This window comes from Dicentrarchus labrax, unplaced genomic scaffold, assembly GCF_905237075.1.
Source record: "Dicentrarchus labrax unplaced genomic scaffold, dlabrax2021, whole genome shotgun sequence".
NCBI lineage: Eukaryota > Metazoa > Chordata > Actinopteri > Moronidae > Dicentrarchus > Dicentrarchus labrax.
Window position 1 is genome coordinate 34,283,555 of NW_026136721.1, and position 16,561 is coordinate 34,300,115.

Consider the following 16,561-nt stretch of genomic DNA (forward strand, 5'->3'; position numbering starts at 1 on the left):
CCCACAGGAGCTGCCATTTTGGAGATCCTCTGACCCAGTCGTCTAGCCATCACAAATTGTCCCTTGTGAAAGTCGCTCAAATCCTCACACTGCCCATTTTTCTTGCTTCTAACACATCCATGCTATGATAACGAGATAATCAGTGTAATTTACCAGTTACTGGTCATAATCTTATTACTGATTGGTGTATACCCAAACCAATATATACACAATAACTAATAATATAATATGATTCAATATTTCGACTAACGCAATCTATCGTATTTACTGATATTCAGTTTGGTGTACTGACAGAATTGTGGTTGATTTAATACTGGTAACAAGCAGGCCTGGCAAAGGCTTGCATTAATGAAGATTCATCTGTTTTAGTCACACTTGAGATCAAGGTCTAATGAAGCCAAAAGGACAGGATTCAAAGGTCCAACCTGCAGCAGGAACCCCCACAGAAACATCAGGGAACAGGCTGACACAACACATGTAAACCAGATAATTAAATTAATATGAAACCTTCATTTAAAGAGTGCAAACACTCTTCCACACGACGGATGAAATCTGGACTGATTGTTGTTGGTCTGAGAGTCTTCTCTACTCTTCTATCATAGATCAGCTTTTCTAGGAAGGCAGAGCGTCTGACTGCAGTGTAACTGAAACTCACAGTCCTTCCTTCTGTCTCCTATTCAGAGGATGTGACTGTCAGGTTAAGGAGTTTTTCTTCCACCTGTTAACAATGTCCCCAGCTGAGGTCAACTGAGGTTCTTGTCCTTAATAAAACATACAAGCTGATAAATATATATCTTTTTTTTTTTACTTCAGGAAAGGTGAATTATTTTGTTTAAAAAATCATTTTTCACTGTGTAAAACTGTCCCAGTGATTCTTTTGACCTGACATTGAGCAGAAATTATCAAGAACGGTTTGCTACAGATGGATGGTGCATTATATCACATGCTGCTTTATGACTTCTGGTACAGAATGTGTGTAGCTGATACAAAGCTGCAAAAACTCACCTGCTACAACAGTCAGATGTAAGGTGGAGTTATGACATCCTCTTCTGTTCTGGGCTTCACAGTAATAATTCCCACTGTGTTCAGGTCTGACATAAGTGATGGTGAAGTTCTGTCCTGATGCTTTTGGTGAGTCTTCATCCTCCTTGTACCAGGTATAATTAGCTGCTGGGTTAGCATCACTGCTACAGGTCAGAGTCACTGAACTGCCCTCCACTATCTCACCAGAGGGACTCACTGACACAGAGGGAACCCTCGGAGCATCTGGAGGAGAAAACACATAGATGTTTTAACATAAAATTTGCACTAGTTTTCAGAGTGGAACTGAACATTTACATATACAATATAAAGGTTGGATAGCAGACAAAATGCAAGAAGCTAATATTAGTCATGAAGTAGCTGTTGGAGATTGATTTGCTCTTTGGCAACATACATAATAAAAGCAGACGTAGGCTTGGGTAAACATTTGGAACACAGTGGAGTGAAAAAAAGTGTGAAGGAGAAATTGAATATTTATGTCCTTCAAGACTGTTAGAATGTTCCTCTTGTATTTATAAGGGGAAACAGACACACAAATATGTTCGAAATGTGTTATCACCAAAGAGAACATTACATTGAGATTCCTTTTCTGCAGTGAAAGCTTCCTCTATATAGGTGTTCTCCAGTGAATTTATGGTACCAACTGATGATGTTGATACTGTAATTTAACTGCAGATGGTACAAAATGGTCACCCTTCCTACAATCCAAAAATGTTTTAATTTAACAAAATCCAACAAGCATTTTTTGTTCTTCAAAATTTATTTTGATAAACTAATTAATAGTACATATAGATCATGTCAGACAGGGTTGATAACAGGACAGAGGTCTTTGGCCACATTGGATGTTGGATGGATATTTATGTGTGGGAGCATCTGAAACTTTACTGATGGTTTTCTGGATTACTGATGGTTTGAATCCCCTGAACATCCGTACAGATCTGGGAGCCAATCGTAAATAAAACTGCCTTTTCATCATCTACTGTAGCTGCTCAGTGAACTACAGCAGCAGACTGTGAATGTGAAACAGACAGAGCTGAAGAAAGTGCATGATCAGCAAAACATCTGACTGAGTAATAAAGCTTTAAACAGTTGTCATTAGTTACAAGATGCTTTTTAAATCAGCTGCATTTTACTCACATTTCACATTAATAGAGATGTATTTAGATGTCGCAATCCCCAGTTTGTTCTCAGCTGTACAGTTATACTCTCCAGAGTCAGAGGACTGGATGGACCTAAAGACAAGCTGTCGTTCTTTACTGAGAGGTTGAAGGTATCGATTTCCATTCCTCTTGTACCAGGTATAAGTAGCTGCTGGGTTAGCATCACTGCTACAGGTCAGAGTCACTGAACTGCCCTCCACTATCTCACCAGAGGGACTCACTGACACAGAGGGAACCCTCGGAGCATCTGGAGGAGATTTAGAGAGATCCATGTTATTCAGTTGCAATTTAAATTTAAATTTGATTGGTAAAGCGCCAATTCATGAGAAAAGTTATCTCAGGACACTTTCAAAAAGAACAGGTCTAGACCGTACTCCTTATAAAATTATTTACAGAGACCCAACAGTTCCCACCATAAGCAAGGATTTGGCGACAAGGAAAAACGTCCTTTTAAGAGGCAGAAACCGCGGACAGACCAGATCATTCACATCAGATGATGATGTTATGTATTAGGCTGCATGTTAACATATGTCATGTTGTATAGAGGGCAACTTGTTCTTCCATGAAGATTGTCAATAACTGTTCTGTTCCAAAAACACTAACACATAAACCAGGTACACTGTGACTACATGTTATGTGTCCTTTGGGTCAACAGGACAGTAGATTTGTTCTTGTGTTGCACTTACACTGGACATCTACTGATAGAGGAGGTGACATGATCTGTCCATATTGATTCTCAGACTTGCAGTGGTAGATCCCTCTGTCCTCAGAGCTGATGGAGGTGAAATGATGAATACCTTCTGGTCCTTGAAACAGTGTTTGGTTCTTCTTGTACCAGGTATAATTAGCTGCTGGGTTAGCATCACTGCTACAGGTCAGATTCACTGAACTGCCCTCCACTATCTCACCAGAGGGACTCACTGACACAGAGGGAACCCTCGAAGCATCTGCAAAAGATAAAAAGATGAAGATAGCTTTCTTTGCTGCTAAATGTTGTGAAGAATATGAAATGTTTCAGGTGGTGTTACTGGCATGAAGATCATTTCTAGCAGACAGTGTTGATAACAGGACAGAAGTCTTTTTTTAATGCAATGTTTGGGCTTTATTTTGCTTTTAATTGACAGTGACAGCTGAAGATAGACTGGTAAGGGCTATCCAGGAACCCAAAGACAGAAGTCTTTGGCCACAATGGATGTTGGATGGATATTTATGTGTGGGAGCATCTGAAACCTTACTGATGGTTTTCTGGATTGCTGATGGTTTGAATGCCCTAAACATCCGTACAGATCTGGGAGACAATTGTAAATAAAACTGCCTTTTCATCATCTACTGTAGCTGCTCAGTGAACTACAGCAGCAGACTGTGAATGTGAAATAGACAGAGCTGAAGAAAGTGCATGATCAGCAAAACATCTGACTGAATAATAAAGCTTTAAACAGTTGTCATTAGTTACAAGAGGCTTTTTAAATCAGCTGCATTTTACTCACATTTCACATTAATAGAGATGTAGTTATATGTCCTTCCCAGTTTGTTCACAGCTGTACAGTAATACTCTCCAGAGTCAGAGGACTGGATGGACCTGAAGACAAGCTGTGGTTCTTTACTGAGAGGTTGAAGGTATCGATTTCCATTCTTCTTGTACCAGGTATAAGTAGCTGCTGGGTTAGCATCACTGCTACAGGTCAGAGTCACTGAACTGCCCTCCACTATCTCACCAGAGGGACTCACTGACACAGAGGAAACCCTCGGAGCATCTGGAGGAGAAAACATGAACACATTTAATGTTTCATTTTAAGATGAGGTTGCATTTTCACAGTGGAACAGAAATAGACTCTAGTTTATTAAAAAAAAGTTGTGGAGCTTGTGTGTGTTTTAGGCAATGTCACTTCTACACTTCTCACTTCTAAAACTCCAAAAGAAGACTATAATATTCCTCTTACAATTTTAAACATATACAAAAGCAAATTATAGCACATAACTATGATTTTAATGTGTTGTAAATACTGCAGTGACGGCCCTGATTGAGTATTGATGAGCAGAGTTGGATCTATATACTTATTGATATTATATTTAAGGTTGTCATGAGCTCAGGAATCAATAGACTTTATATTTCATTGATGGTTTGACATGTTGACTTTCATACTCAGTGTTGCTGTTACCAATAAGAATATCAAATTGTATTTACTTTTCTGCAGTGAAAGCTTCCTCTGTATTTGGGTCCTCCAGTGAATTTATGATACCAACTGATGGTGCTGATACTCTAGTTTAACTATGTGGGATAGAAAAAGTTCCTACAATCCCATAAATAGTGCCACCCAATGAAATATAGGGAGCCACTTTGTCCGCTTTTAAAGTTCATGATCAGAAAAACATCTGACTGAGTAATAAAGCTTTAAACAGTTGTCATTAGTTACAAGATGCTTTTCAAATCAGCTGCATTTTACTCACATTTCACATTAATAGAGATGTATTCAGATGTCCTCCCCAGCCCAGTTGTACAGTAATACTCTCCAGAGTCAGAGGACTGGATGGACCTGAAGACAAACTGTGGTTCTTTACTGGGAGGTTGAAGGTGTCGATTTCCAATCTTCTTGTACCAGGTATAAGTAGTTGCTGGGACATATCTGGTACAACTCAGAGTCACTGAACTGCCCTCCACTATCTCACCAGAGGGACTTAGTGACACAGTGGCAACCCTCGAGGCATCTGGAGGAAAAACATTAACGCACTGAACATTTCATTTCAAGAAAAAAAAAAGAATTTGATTTAGTCTCAGAACAGAAACTACATGGTGTCCTGTTACCTTGGATACAGGTTTGACACTTTGCTACTGTCCCAGTCGAGTAAACACAAGGTCAGTGGTTTCATTCATTGTGTGTGTGTGTGTGTGTGTGTGTGTGTGTGTGTGTGTGTGTGTGTGTGTGTGTGTGTGTGTGTGTATTAGCAATGGGGGTCCACATAAGGAACGTTATTAGAAAAGTCCAACTGGATGTTCCTCTTAGGTTTAAATCAAATTGAAACCCTAAAGTACATGAAAATCACAGACATAAAGACCAACAGTTCATCAGTGCTGAAGACAGGAGATCAAGGAAATGATTCTGGTTCAGTGTCTTTGGACACTTCCATGTTTACTGTTGACTTCTAGTCGGTAAATAAGCTAAATGAAAGTATTAAACAATGTAAATCTGTGTCAGATCATTTTTTCACGTGTGACATTTTCTGATCTCATCACTCCCACAAGAAACCTTGATTGGACAGATAATGTAACTCTAATCACTTGTAATTCTTCAGAACTTCAAACATCTGACTTCATTCTTTCCACTCATGTTTTTGTGGATGGACCAGAATAAAAAGTGTGAGTTAAAAGCTGGACACAGGAGGTGTTGTGCAACTGAAATTAAGATTGCCAAATAACAAATTTAATAAGAAAACTGAACTAAAGATACAACAGCAGATAATTTCTATGATGCTTAGAAAAAGTGTTTGTGATCAAAAGAATTTATCAACTCAGATGTGATGACAAATCTTGTGTTGATAAATGTTCCATGTGAGCTGTTATTTTACAGATTTATTTTGCAGAAACAGAAAATAGATAATTATACAACATGTCTACAGTCTGTTGGGGCTGTGATTTTATTTTATCCAATTGTGCACTATGAATCATTCAAACACTACTGAGTTACATGAACAAGTACAGTACAAAAGGTTAAAGGCTCCATCAGATGGTGTTATGTTAGTGGAAGACTCTAAGTAAACTCACACACTGGAGGAGAGGGGGACTTCTCATATCCTTCTACAGCACAGGAATAGCTGTCTGCAGGATAAACAGAGACTGAATATGAAGATGTTCCTCTCCAAGTCTTCTGTCCATTCTTGTACCAGACGTAGTGAAGATGATCAGGTCGACGACAACTGCTGTGACACTTGAGCTCGGCCCAGTCATAAGACTCATAGACCTGTGATCTGCTCACCTGCACCTGGAGATCTGAATATGTGACTAAGGAACAGAAGTCTTCATTTTAGATTGAACTGTCAACATACATGCACACACACACACACACACACACACACACACACACACACACACACACACACACACACACACACACACACACACACACACACACACACACACACACACACACACACACACACACACACACACACATACAAACACAAGTAACCTTCATAAGATGGTGAACACTTGGAATTAAATCAATAAATATTCAGATGAAAATGTTACCTGTGACAGACAAAGTGACTCCAGGTGAACCAGTATATTTCCCATTATGTTGGTTTGTTATGAATCTGAACTTGTACTCAGCTGAGTCGCTCTCTCTCAGGTCTGTGATTCTCAGAGTGCAGTCGTTGTTACCACAGATATACTGCACACGACCTGAGTACTCAGAGTCTGTTCTCAGATCCACAAATTCATTTCCATTCATTTTAGTAAACCAGAAACTTTCCTCAACTTCAGTATCATGGTCATTTATCCTCGATGGGTATATGTAGGTGCAGCTTATGTCCACTGTTGATCCTTTTAAGGCACAGATCTCAGTAGAGGTGTAAGTCACTCCCCAGCCATTCTGACTCTGTACCACTGTAACACAGAGCACATTAGGAGCACAATCACAATTAATAACTTAACTAAAAATCAGTTAATGAGACAAAGTGATGATGTTCTTAGCAAAAAACTGATTTGGGTGACAACTAACCTGGACAAGCTATAAAATCCTCAAATATCAGACCAATTATTGTAAGAAACTGTTCCAAATCAGTCATCTATGTCATTAGAACTGAACTGAAATATATCATTTTAACCATTATTACCAGAGTGAACACATTCATAGAGAAGTATTTGCTCAGTTTTACACAGTCAGTGCAAAGAAAGAGTGGAAGATGTACACATGCTTTCTACAGTTCATCTCTATGTGACTGAGTCAGTACATCATCATCAAGTCTCTCTCTCTCTCTCTCTCTCTCTCTCTCTCTCTCTCTATCCATCCCTCTCTCGCTCTCTCTCTCTTTCTGCTATTATTATAATGTTATTTCTAACTTTCCTTTTATGAATTGGCACTAAAGAAATAAAATTTAATCGAATTCAAATTAGAATTATTGAACCTGTTACCTTTAATACAATTTATTGACCAGAATAAGAGGATTAATATTAATTATTAGACAGTCTGCTTCTAATTCCCTCTCTGTTCACTCTGGTCATGTTGCTGCTGAGGTAAGTGTGAAAACTAAAAACAAATGCAGAACACTGAGGTGTTGAAAACTATGTGCAGAAGCTATGATATAAAGATAAGACAAAAGTCAAACACTGAACACCTAGCATGGAAATATCACACTGAGGTCGGTATGAAAAAGAAGTAGCAGGGTGTGTCGCAGATGTGTGAAAATAGAAGAGAAGTTCAGAGTCAGTATGTGGTGACATCACTGTGACAAACAGAGCAATAGGTTGCACAGAGTGAGGAGGGAACAGATACTCAAATACCCACAATGCTCTGAGTTTAACATACATAAAAGTGCTCAGCACACAGCTACTTTATGCAAAAGAAGATGGCAAAAGAAATATAAGCTCGTTCTAATATCTGTTACAACTGACACAAAATAAAACATTATTAAAAAACCAAGTAACGTCTGGAGAGTTTACACAAAAAAGTCTTTCATACAACTTTGACCCACTTCTGGGCGCCCGGTTAGCTCAGTCGGTAGAATCAAATAAAGCCAATAAAAAGTCAAAAAAATAACTTTCATCAACTTCAATGAGACTTCTAATCATTAAACTGACAGGTTGCTGCTGAGTTAAGTGTGAAAACCATAAATAAATGCAGAACACTGAGTTGTGTGAAACTGTCAACAGCAGCTATGATATGAAGATAAGACAAGAGCCTGAAACTTCTTTCAACACATAGCATGGGAATATCACACTGAGGTCAGCCAGTACAAAATGAAAACTAGCAGGGTTTGTTGCAGATGTATGATGATAGAGTGAGTTGAGTGAGTATGTGGTGACTGCACTATGAGACCAATATCCCTCCAAATAAAGGATATGGCAACGTAAAGATGATGTAGAACTATGTACAACAGGGAAATCACAGAAAGGTTTTCACAGGGTGAACAGTTCTGAATAAAACCCACAATATTCTCAGTGTACAGCATATAGAAGTGCTTAGAGACCAGATACTTTATACAAAAAGAGAACAAAAGATGTTGGCAAACACAGTAAAAGATCGTCCTAATATCCATTTCAGTTGAAACAACAACTATATTTAAAAGCTAACACCTGGAAAGTTTCAATAATTGGACACAAATAATGAACTTAAAATATGGAGTGTTTACTTCACATAACTCCGATCCACATTTTCCCAGATTCCCCTCTTTTAATGCAGTGAATGTAACTGTAGATATACAGTACCTGACACAGAGAGAAGGAAGACAACAAATCCACTCGCTGCTGCACTTAAACTCATAGCTGCTCCTCTCATCTCTCTGTGAGGCTTCAGAGACAATAAAACATGTCAGCAGGTAAAATAATAATGTACACAGGAGGTAAACAGTATCAGTCACGTCAATAAACAATTCTACTTACACTGAAGAAGGACGTCGTCTTTAAAGATGTCTTTCCTCTGTGATCTGTAAGCAGAAGACTGATGTCAGGCTGTTTTAGCTTTACTTCCTCTTTACTTAATGAATAAACATGAGCCAAACACCAGTAAACACCCACATCACAAGTTGTTGTTGTTTGTTTCAAACTATACACTGAAGAGACAATAAGGAACTAGTGTCATGGCGTGTTGGTACCAAACATGTTTCACTGCAACCTCCCACTGACACAGAAACAGAAACATTTTAATCTCTTCTGCACTGCAGCAGTATGAGATGCAAAACGTAAGTGAGCACACTGTTTATTTTAAGTATTAAGAAATATCAATGATACAGAACTCAGGGTGTCAATCAGATAACATTTGTTTTACAATTACACTTTATAACTCACTCACAGTCACTCTGACCCTGTATCACTGTAACACAGAGCACATCTGACACCACAATCACTTCTTTTGATTCTAAAGATTTACACTGGAGGTGAGACAGAAGATGTCTGTTTGTAATTTGAGTGAACTGACCCTTTAAAGCAGACAGAGGGAGCACTCAGAGTGATGAAGCCTCAATGTGTCACACTTAAGCTTCCCCACTAGAGGGCAGTGAAACATCAGAGATACTGAATCAGGACCCAGAAACAACATTTTACAATCCAGCTGTTTTTATTTGAGTTTATCACTCGCAGTTCTACTTTCAATAACTGTGATTGACAGAGACTCTTTCATCACAAACTGATGTTGGATATCACTTTAACTCCTCCTTCTGAACTAAAGCCGAGGCCATATTCACAAAACACCTGCACGCTAAAGTAGCCCCTAACTGACTGAGTTAGATGAAACTCCTAACCATATGTGTGACATGTGAGTCCTATCTTTAAGAGTAATTCACAAAGTATTTCAGATATAAAAGGAGCTCCAAAGCCTGAGAGGTATCACATCTCCTGTTGCAACAACTACTTCAGGTATGTTTTACCACCTGCACGAGGAGAGTTGTTAGAGATGAATACATAAAAGATAAAAAGTCTCTGAATATTGAACTTTCATGTATCAGGTGACTGTAAAAAGCATGTTACACAACAATTTAATGCATTTAGTCATGAAATAAGACACTGTTCAGAGTTGATCAATACAGAGTAAAAAATACACTTTGTCCAAGTTATATAATTGTCTCTATGGTATATTCTTGGAGAGGACCATCCTGAGAGATATATTTATATAAAATCAATGGTTACCTGCTTAAATACAAACTTTATAAGGACACATGGAAATATCAGACTATAAATATAATGACTGCTGTGCTCATCAGGTTCTGTTGACTGTGCTGTACAATGCAGCTGGATCCTCTCTAGTTTCCTGACCTCTGGTTCTGAGAAACAAAAAAGACACAGTATGAAACAATATAATTCCAATCATATCCCAACAATATAATTTCACAGTAATGTCATTTTAATATAGCAGTGAGGATAATGTTCCTGTGTGAAGAGCTGCTCACCTCGGGGCAGTACTGGCCCTGTTAAAGCTGACAGCAGCGTACTCAATGACCTCTTGTTGCTCCATGTGTCTGAGGGGCCGAGCTGCTCTGATGTTGGAGTAGAGAGGATCTGCCTGCTTGGTGGAGAAGCGGATGCTGGCGTACTGAAGGTCCTCCTGCTCCTCCGGCTGTCCCTGATCAGGCAGACAAACTAAATGACTTTCAGCTCCACATTTTACATGAGCAGGTCTTTCATTTGAATAGTGCTTTCTTGATGGACTGAAACCAGGAGAGAAAAGGTCAAAGCAACAGCAGATAAAGGAATATACAAGGAAAGCACCAACAGTAGGAAAGCTTCTGGATGTTCTAGGAATTCAGTCACAGTTTCTGGTTAGGAGAATTAAAAAATGATTGAATGTTTTAGTTCTGACAAACTGACTTTCAATGATTTAACAAACTGATTCAGTGAAACAGAACTGCTCACCTGATCCACAGGAAGACAGACAGGGAAATGATAGCCAGGAGAACAACAGTGATTGTTCCAGCAGCTGCTAATTTCCCTCCTGCTCCTGCAAGAGAAAACACAGTTCATTAAGGTGTTACAGCATGTTTGGGCCAAATGGTCCCATAGAGTGATAACTGACAAATCAACCAAAAACACTGTCCAGGTCCATGTGTACATAATACATCCATTAATTTCCTGCTCAACACAGATATACCTGTCAGCCTATGGGCATATGTAGTATAAGCTGATCAATATTGGATTTTTCAGACTGACACCAATATTGATATTTGATAGTGATAAAATCTAATCATGATATAGCACCTGATGTTTTTCAGAGCTGATATGTGACGTGGACCACACAGCCTTCACTCCAAACTTGCATCAGTGAGCCTCGGCCACCCATGTCTCCAGCTTGTCCTTCCTTGGACCACTTTTGATAGGTACTGACCACTGCAGACCGGGGACACCCCACAGGAGCTGCCATTTTAGAGTTCCTCCGACCCAGTCCTCTAGCCATCACAAATTGTCCCTTGTGAAAGTCGCTCAAATCCTCACACTGCCCATTTGTCTTGCTTCTAAAACATCCATGCTATGATAACGAGATAATCAGTGTAATTTACCAGTTACTGGTCATAATCTTATTACTGATTGGTTAATACCCAAAGCAATATATACACAATAACTAATAATATAATATGATTCAATATTTCGACCAATGCAATCTATTGTATTTACTGATTCAGTTTGGTGTACTGACAGAATTGTGGTTGATTTAATACTGGTAACAAGCAGGCCTGGCAAAGGCTTGCATTAATGAAGATTCATCTGTTTTAGTCACACTTGAGATCAAGGTCTAATGAAGCCAAAAGGACAGGATCCAAAGGTCCAACCTGCAGCAGGAACCCCCACAGAAACATCAGGGAACAGGCTGACACAACACATGTAAACCAGATAATTAAATTAATATGAAACCTTCATTTAAAGAGTGCAAACACTCTTCCACACGACGGATGAAATCTGGACTGATTGTTGTTGGTCTGAGAGTCTTCTCTACTCCTCTATCATAGATCAGCTTTTCTAGGAAGGCAGAGTGCCTGACTGCAGTGTAACTGAAACTCACAGTCCTTCCTTCTGTCTCCTATTCAGAGGATGTGACTGTCAGGTTAAGGAGTTTTTCTTCCACCTGTTAACAATGTCCCCAGCTGAGGTCAACTGAGGTTCTTGTCCTTAATAAAACATACAAGCTGATAAATATATGTCTTTTTTTTTTACTTCAGGAAAGGTGAATTATTTTGTTTAAAAAATAATTTTTGACTGTGTAAAACTGTCCCAGTGATTCTTTTGACCTGACATTGAGCAGAAATTGTCAAGAAGGGTTTGATACAGATGGATGGTGCATTATATCACATGCTGCTTTATGACTTCTGGTACAGAATGTGTGTAGCTGATACAAAGCTGCAAAAACTTACCTGCAACAACAATCAGATGTAAGGTGGAGTTATGGCGTCCTCTTCTGTTCTGGGCTTCACAGTAATAATTCCCTCTGTGTTCAGGTCTGAAGTCAGTGATGGTGAAGATCTGTCCTGATGCTTTTGGTGGGACTTCATTCTCTTTGTACCAGGTATAATTAGCTGCTGGGTTAGCATCACTGCTACAGGTCAGATTCACTGAACTGCCCTCCACTATCTCACCAGAGGGACTCACTGACACAGAGGGAAGCTTTGGAACATCTGGAGGAGATTTAGAGAGATCCATGTCAGTAACATCAGATAATAATGTATGTATTAAATGTCTTGGCTATGTCACATGTTTCATTTTGTATGGAGGGCATGTATTTTGTCCTTAGCCTTTTCTAGAGATACCATTGTCTGTCTGTCAACAACTAAAGACCACAGTTAACACAGTCAGCACTTTGGTCAACTCTGGTTGTTTTAAATGTGCTATATGAATAAACTTGATTTGATTATTTGATTTGAACAGTAAATTCACATTACTTGTTTGGAGATTGTCAATAATTCTGTGCATAAAACATTAAGATGTGATCCAGGTACACTGTTGCTACATGACATATGCCCCTTACTGCTGGGCCACCAGGACAGCAGATTTGATCTTGTGTTGCACTTACACTGGACATCTACTGATAGAGGCGATGACATGATCTGTCCATATTGATTCTCAGACTTGCAGTGGTAGATCCCTCTGTCCTCAGAGCTGATGGAGGTGAAATGATGAATACCTTCTGTTCCTTGAAACAGTGTTTGGTTCTTCTTGTACCAGGTATAATTAGCTGCTGGGTTAGCATCACTGCTACAGGTCAGATTCACTGAACTGCCCTCCACTATCTCACCAGAGGGACTCACTGACACAGAGGGAGGCTTTGGACCATCTGCAAAAGATAAAAAGATGAAGATAGCTTTCTTTGGTGCTACATGTTGTGAAGAATATGAAATGTTTCAGGTGGTGTTACTGGCATGAAGATCATTTCTAGCAGACAGTGTTGATAACAGGACAGAAGTCTTTTTTTAATGTAATGTTTGGGCTTTTTTTTTGCTTATAATTGACAGTGACAGCTGAAGATAGACTGGTAAGGCAGTCCTTCCAGAAAAGTTTTTTTGTGATTGTTGCAAAAATCCTTGATTATGCGGCACGTTTTCTTAAAAAATGCGATATTTATGCAATTTTATGCGATGAAATTGCGAGAACTTGCAAAAATTGCAAGAAAGTGCTGGGAATATTTAAGTTCTCATCTTGTTTTATTTCAGACCTTAATAAACAAATGGCTCAAACTTAGAAGACATTGATGAGTCAAACTAGTTCTGTAGCTTTACAAAAGGAATATGCTACAACTTCTGTTAAAATGAATAAATAAAATATAAAAAAATAAAATGTGTGCTTCCTGTTTTACAGAGATAGCTATACAAAACAGACATCTTCTGTTAAAATAAGTGCTTCCAATGCACAAAGTGCAATCTCTTACTGTAACGTAAATTTACATACTACTAATAGTATACCTATACTTACAATACTGTAAGGTTTTCATCGCGGGGTTTACAGCTTTCCGATGATGTTCACGTCGCGTAATTACGTCACTTGATAACGTTCCCATGGCAACAGGGGAAAATAACTGCTCTTGAGTGAAGTAAACGCAACATATTTCAACTTTCTGCTAAGATATATGAGACATTTTTGCAACGGAAATGCATGGATTATGAAATCATGCAAGCCCAGCATATTTTGCACAGAAATCTGCAATTTATACAGCGAAAGTGCGGCGTATTTGAAAAAAATGTGGCCCCCTGCATAAATATGCAGACTTGAAATATGCTGATTATGCATTGAATTATACGATCGCATAATCGCGTTTTTCTGGAGGGACTGGTAAGGGCTATCCAGGAACCCAAAGACAGAAGTCTTTGGCCACATTGGATGTTGGATGGATATTTATGTGTGGGAGCATCTGAAACTTTACTGATGGTTTTCTGGATTGCTGATGGTTTGAATCCCCTGAACATCCGTACAGATCTGGGAGACAATTGTAAATAAAACTGCCTTTTCATCATCTACTGTAGCTGCTCAGTGAACTACAGCAGCAGACTGTGAATGTGAAACAGACAGAGCTGAAGAAAGTGCATGATCAGCAAAACATCTGACTGAGTAATAAAGCTTCAAACAGTTGTCATTAGTTACAAGATGCTTTTTAAATCAGCTGCATTTTACTCACATTTCACATTAATAGAGATGTAGTTAGATGTCTTCTTTCCCAGTTTGTTCTCAGCTGTACAGTAATACTCTCCAGAGTCAGAGGACTGGATGGACCTGAAGACAAGCTGTGGTTCTTTACTGAGAGGTTGAAGGTCTGGATTTCCATTCTCTTTGTACCAGGTATAAGAACTTGTTGGGTTAGCATCACTGCTACAGGTCAGATTCACTGAACTGCCCTCCACTATCTCACCAGAGGGACTCACTGACACAGAGGGAACCCTTGGAGCATCTGGAGGAGAAAACACAAACATGTTTTAACTTTAAGATGCAGACGAGTTTTCACAGTGGAACTGGACATTTATAACAATATAAATGCTGAACAACAGATGAGAGAAGAAGCTTTCTGCTACATTTGGATTTCTGCAACATTAAACATGCAAATAACAACAAGAGAAAAGAAATGTCAATCAGAAGTATTGATGTAAGTGTATTCTATAAGACAACAGAACAGTGTAACTTTTGTCCTCTGCTCAGTGTATTTTTAAATTAAAACTGATGTATTTTAAAATGTAATCCTGCTAATTATCCTCATTTTTACTAAATGTAACTGTAATGATTAAATTGACCTTTTCTGTATCATGATTACGTGATTCAGTTACATGCAGACTGTAAGTAAACTCACACACTGGAGGAGAGGGGAACTTCTCATATCCTTCTACAGCACAGGAATAGCTGTCTGTAGGATAAACATAGACTGAAAATGAAGATGTTCTTCTCCAAATCTTCTGTCCATTCTTGTACCAGACGTAGTGAAGATGATCAGGTAGACGACAACTGCTGTGACACTTCAGATCTACCCAGTTATAAGACTCGTAGACCAATAATCTGCTCACCTGCACCTGGAGATCTGAATATGTGAATAAGGAACAGAAGTCTTCATTTTAGACTGAACTGTCAACATACACACACACACACACATACACACACACACACACACAAGTTACCTTCATAAGATGTTGAATACTTGGAATTAATCAATATTCAGATGAAAATGTTACCTGTAACAGACAAAGTGACTCCAGGTGAACCAGTATATTTCCCTGTTGAAAGGTTTGTTATGAATCTGAACTTGTACTCAGCTGAGTCGCTCTCTCTCAGGTCTGTGATTCTCAGAGTGCAGTTCTTATAATGACAGCTGTACTCCACGCGACCTGAATACTCGGAGTCTGTTCTCAGATCCACAAATTCATTTCCATTCATTTTAGTGAACCAAATTTCTTTCTCAACTTCAGTATCATGGTCATTTATCCTGGATGGGTATCCGTAGGTGCAACTTATGTCCACTGTTGATCCTTTTAAGGCACAGATCTCAGTAGAGGTGTAAGTCACTCCCCAGACATCCTGTCCCGGTACCACTGTAACACAGAGCACATCAGGGCACACGATCAAAATCAACAATCAGTTTATAAGAAGAAGATCATAAGATTAATATGATTTGGGGAAAAAGAAACCTGGAAAAGCTTCCAAATCCTCAATTTTTTGATTAATTATTGTAATAACCCGTTCCTAATCAGGCATCTATCTAATTAGAACTGAACTGGAATATATAGTTTTAGCAATTATGGAGCTAAAACTATGCTATATATGATATATGCTGATACACACATGACACGCCTCACTCCATAATCACTAACCAAGCGCACCCTTCCAATCTGGTGGTCTATTTAAACCGCACAATTTCCCAGCTCTCCCTCTGCTCTGTCAGTGTTGCTGTTGCCCTGCATTCGTATTGCTGCCTGCTCACTCCCCAATATCTCTATATAAACATATCTGCAGGGAATGATGAGGTCGGAGCCTAGACGCCAAAATCTAAATATGCTATACTGCTGTGATAAACATTTCAAACGTGAGTTGTCTGACTGAAATTACCAGAGTAAACACATTCATGGAGAAATATTTGCTCAGTTTTACACAGTCAAAGAAAGAGTGGAAAATGGAAATGAAATCTACAGTTCATCTGTAGAAAGCATGTGTACATTTTCCACTCTATGATAAAAGTCAAGAACTGTAGTGAACA

At 38.9% G+C, this 16,561-nt stretch overlaps 1 protein-coding gene across 3 annotated transcripts in view; it reads right to left on the reverse strand.

Moving 5' to 3' along the window:
• LOC127354100 (sialoadhesin-like) overlaps nt 1-16,561 on the reverse strand; it is a 31,370-nt gene that overhangs the window by 1,837 nt on the left and 12,972 nt on the right. The window contains exons 7-14 of one of the 3 annotated variants that reach the window (XM_051383756.1): nt 15,543-15,899; nt 15,167-15,391; nt 14,504-14,773; nt 12,908-13,168; nt 3,689-3,955; nt 2,888-3,148; nt 2,179-2,448; nt 1,006-1,266 (exon numbers count right to left, since the gene is read on the reverse strand). In XM_051383756.1, coding sequence (XP_051239716.1) covers nt 1,006-1,266; nt 2,179-2,448; nt 2,888-3,148; nt 3,689-3,955; nt 12,908-13,168; nt 14,504-14,773; nt 15,167-15,391; nt 15,543-15,899 — 2,172 coding nt within the window. The remainder of the gene's footprint in view (nt 1-1,005; nt 1,267-2,178; nt 2,449-2,887; nt 3,149-3,688; nt 3,956-12,907; nt 13,169-14,503; nt 14,774-15,166; nt 15,392-15,542; nt 15,900-16,561) is intronic. The other 2 variants (XM_051383757.1, XM_051383758.1) reach the window with 2 other exon arrangements.